Here is a 2,729-nt window from a genome sequence, read left to right on the forward strand (position 1 = left end):
TTTTTTTAAAAGTTTTATTTTTATTTTTATTTTTATTAGAAAGACAGATTTACAGAGAGAAGGATATACAGAGAGGAAGATCTTCAATCTGTTGGTTCACTCTCCAGGCAACTGCAACAGCCGAAGCTAAGCCAATCCGAATGACGCCAGGAGCCTAGAGCCTCTTCCAGGTCTCCCATATGGGTGCAGGAACCCCAAGGCTTTGGTCCACTCTCAACTGCCTTCCCAGGACACAAGCAGGGAGTGGGGCAACTGGGATTAGAACTAGCACCCATATGGGATCCTGGTGCGTGCAAGGCGAGGACTTTAACCACTACACTATTGTGCCGGGCCTCATTGCTGGACATTTTTAAGGTGTAGGATGAGACTCAGTGAATGGGTGAATATAGTCTACTAGGTATGTACTTCCAATTTCCTGGTTTTTTTTTTTTTTTAAGATTTATTTATTTTTATTGAAAAGGCAGACTTACAGAGAGAAAAAATTTCCCAAGTGCTAGTTTACTCTCCAAGTGGCCACAATGGCTGGAGCTGAACTAATCTGAAGCCAGGAGCCAGGCAGGGAGCTGGATGGGAGAATTTGGGATATAAACTTACATCCCTATGGGTCCCTGCACATGCAAGGCAAGGACTTGAGCCACTAGGCTTCTGCATTGGGCATTTTTTTAAGGTTTATTTTATTTGAAAGATAGAGAGAGGGAGGGAAAGATAAGAGATCTTCTATCTGTTGCTTCACTCTCCCATATGGCCCAGATCATTTGGGCAGTCTTCTTGTCCCTATGACTGACAACTAGGTCCTTAACCCGTCCCTGGTCCTGAGTCCCACTCTCAAGCACTGCACACAAGCAAAAACAGGAACTAACATGACTTCCAGATCTCTGAAAGTTCAGCACTGGCAGGAGGGCATCAGAATAGTCAAAACCTAATCAGCAGCCTTCAGTCAGGATTAAGAAAACAGGACTTTTATTTTTGTTGCAGCTTTTGCTGGAAGCCACCAGGTGGCAGAGGAGAGCGCAGTGCAGCTAGCCGGCCTCCAGGGTGCCAGGGTGCCAGGGTGCCAGGGCAGGGGATGGAGCAGGAGGGCAGGAGCCGCAGGAGCAGGGGGAGGACTGAACATGAGGTAGGAGTGTGTGCTTTGATGCCTGAGAAAACAAGGGGGGGAAACCCGGGGCTGGCTATGGATCTCAAGGCGGGCCCAGAATCATTAAGGACACCTGCTGGCTTCAGAATAAAGTTGAGGGAATGAGGGAAGGGTTTGGGAAGTTGGGCTAAATCGGGAAGGATGGAAGAGGACTCAGAAAGCTAGGAGAACATGGTGCATTTCGCCTGCACGCCTGGGGTGCCTGGGGACAGGAGCTGCCTTGGGGGGTCTCTCATCTATACTCTTCCTGGGGTGGGTCAAGGTCTGGCTCCTCCTGAGGCTCGTGGTCCACCTCAGGGGCAGGTGGCCAGGGGTTTACTGGGGGCTGGGGTCCTCCTGCTGGCCAGGGGTCATCAGGCAGGGGAGGCTGAGGGGGCTCAGTGCTGGGGGGCTCTGGGGGCCAGAGGCCAGTTTCAGGTAGATCTCTCCAGGGACGGTTGGGGCCTGGAGGTGGAGGGTCTTCAAAGAGAGGGGGTGCCCCTGGCCAGGGATCACCAGGGATTGGGGGACCCTGAGGCAGGGTCGGGGTGCTCTCCTCCTCGCTGGCTTCTGTGGGTTGGGGAGAAGGGTGGTCCCTGATGCCCGAGATGCCTGTAGGACAAAGGAAGGAGAGGTCAGAGGTGGCAGGGCACAGACCTGTGTGCCCACCCTCATCCCCATTACAGGCCCAGCAGGCAGAGCCCCTCTGGATGGACAGAGCCTGGGCTGATCCCGCCAGGAAACCTCAAACTCCAAAGCATCGTCCACCCATTTACAGAATCCCAAAGTCATATAATAGGTCTGAACCATTGACTTGATCAACTCTAAATGACTGTGCATCCCCCCCAAAACAGCCCCATCCAAGTCTAAGTAGGCACCAACAGCACACCACACCTCAGACCCAGCTCCACTGAACACTCGCCCACACAGCTGAGCTCCATCCAAATCACCCGCCTGCATCCCCAGGCGCCCTAACTCTTCCCCTCGTGCCCAGTCCCAGGATCTCCACCACGGCTGTGCCCAGCTTGTCACCTTGACCAAATCCCCCAAATCATCCCAAATACCCCATTCCAACTCCAGTTCCCAACTCACCCCCAGCGAACAGGCAAAGGACCAGGATCCCCAGTAGCCTCCAGTTGAGCATTATGGCTGTCGACTGGCCCCCACAGGTGGGGCGGCTGAGTCTGGGAGACCGGGATCTCCAAGAGGCTTTATAGGGAAGGAGGAAGAGGGGCCGGCCCAGTGACACAAAGAATCCCATCAGAATCTAACTGGTCAAACCTGTTTTAAAGGCCATGGCCGATGTGATGGTGGCGTCTCTCATTTTAGTCCCCTGGCCCAGGACCCAGCCACTAACCTGGGACCCTGAGTGCCCCCACCCTTTGTTTCCTTGCCCCCTCCAGCCACACCCCAGCAGCAGTCAGTACCCACTGTCATTCCATAATCACAGGGATGACCAGCTTTCATCCCTGGCAGCTATTGGAAGCCAAAGAATGGGAGCAGCCTGGCGTGGGGAAGCACCATAATTACAGGGCCAGCAAGCAGGACGTCCAGGCTGGGTGGTGGGGGGAGCAGGGGAGTGGAAAAGCACGTGCTCTTGGAGTCTGGGGCG

The 2,729-nt window shown here is 54.0% G+C and overlaps 1 protein-coding gene across 1 annotated transcript; it reads right to left on the reverse strand.

Annotated features, from left to right (window-relative positions):
• Positions 1-1,370: 1,370 nt before the first annotated feature.
• Positions 1,371-2,261, reverse strand: PSORS1C2 (psoriasis susceptibility 1 candidate 2). Its single transcript, XM_040997203.1, has 2 exons — positions 2,210-2,261; positions 1,371-1,729 (listed from the first exon to the last, which is right to left on the reverse strand). The coding sequence occupies exons 1-2, from the start codon at positions 2,259-2,261 to the stop codon at positions 1,371-1,373; spliced, it is 411 nt and encodes a 136-aa protein (XP_040853137.1).
• Positions 2,262-2,729: the final 468 nt, after the last annotated feature.

This window comes from Ochotona curzoniae, unplaced genomic scaffold (genome assembly GCF_017591425.1).
Source record: "Ochotona curzoniae isolate NIBS_2020 unplaced genomic scaffold, NIBS_Ocur_1.0 contig_1221, whole genome shotgun sequence".
In the NCBI taxonomy this organism is placed as follows: Eukaryota; Metazoa; Chordata; class Mammalia; order Lagomorpha; family Ochotonidae; genus Ochotona; species Ochotona curzoniae.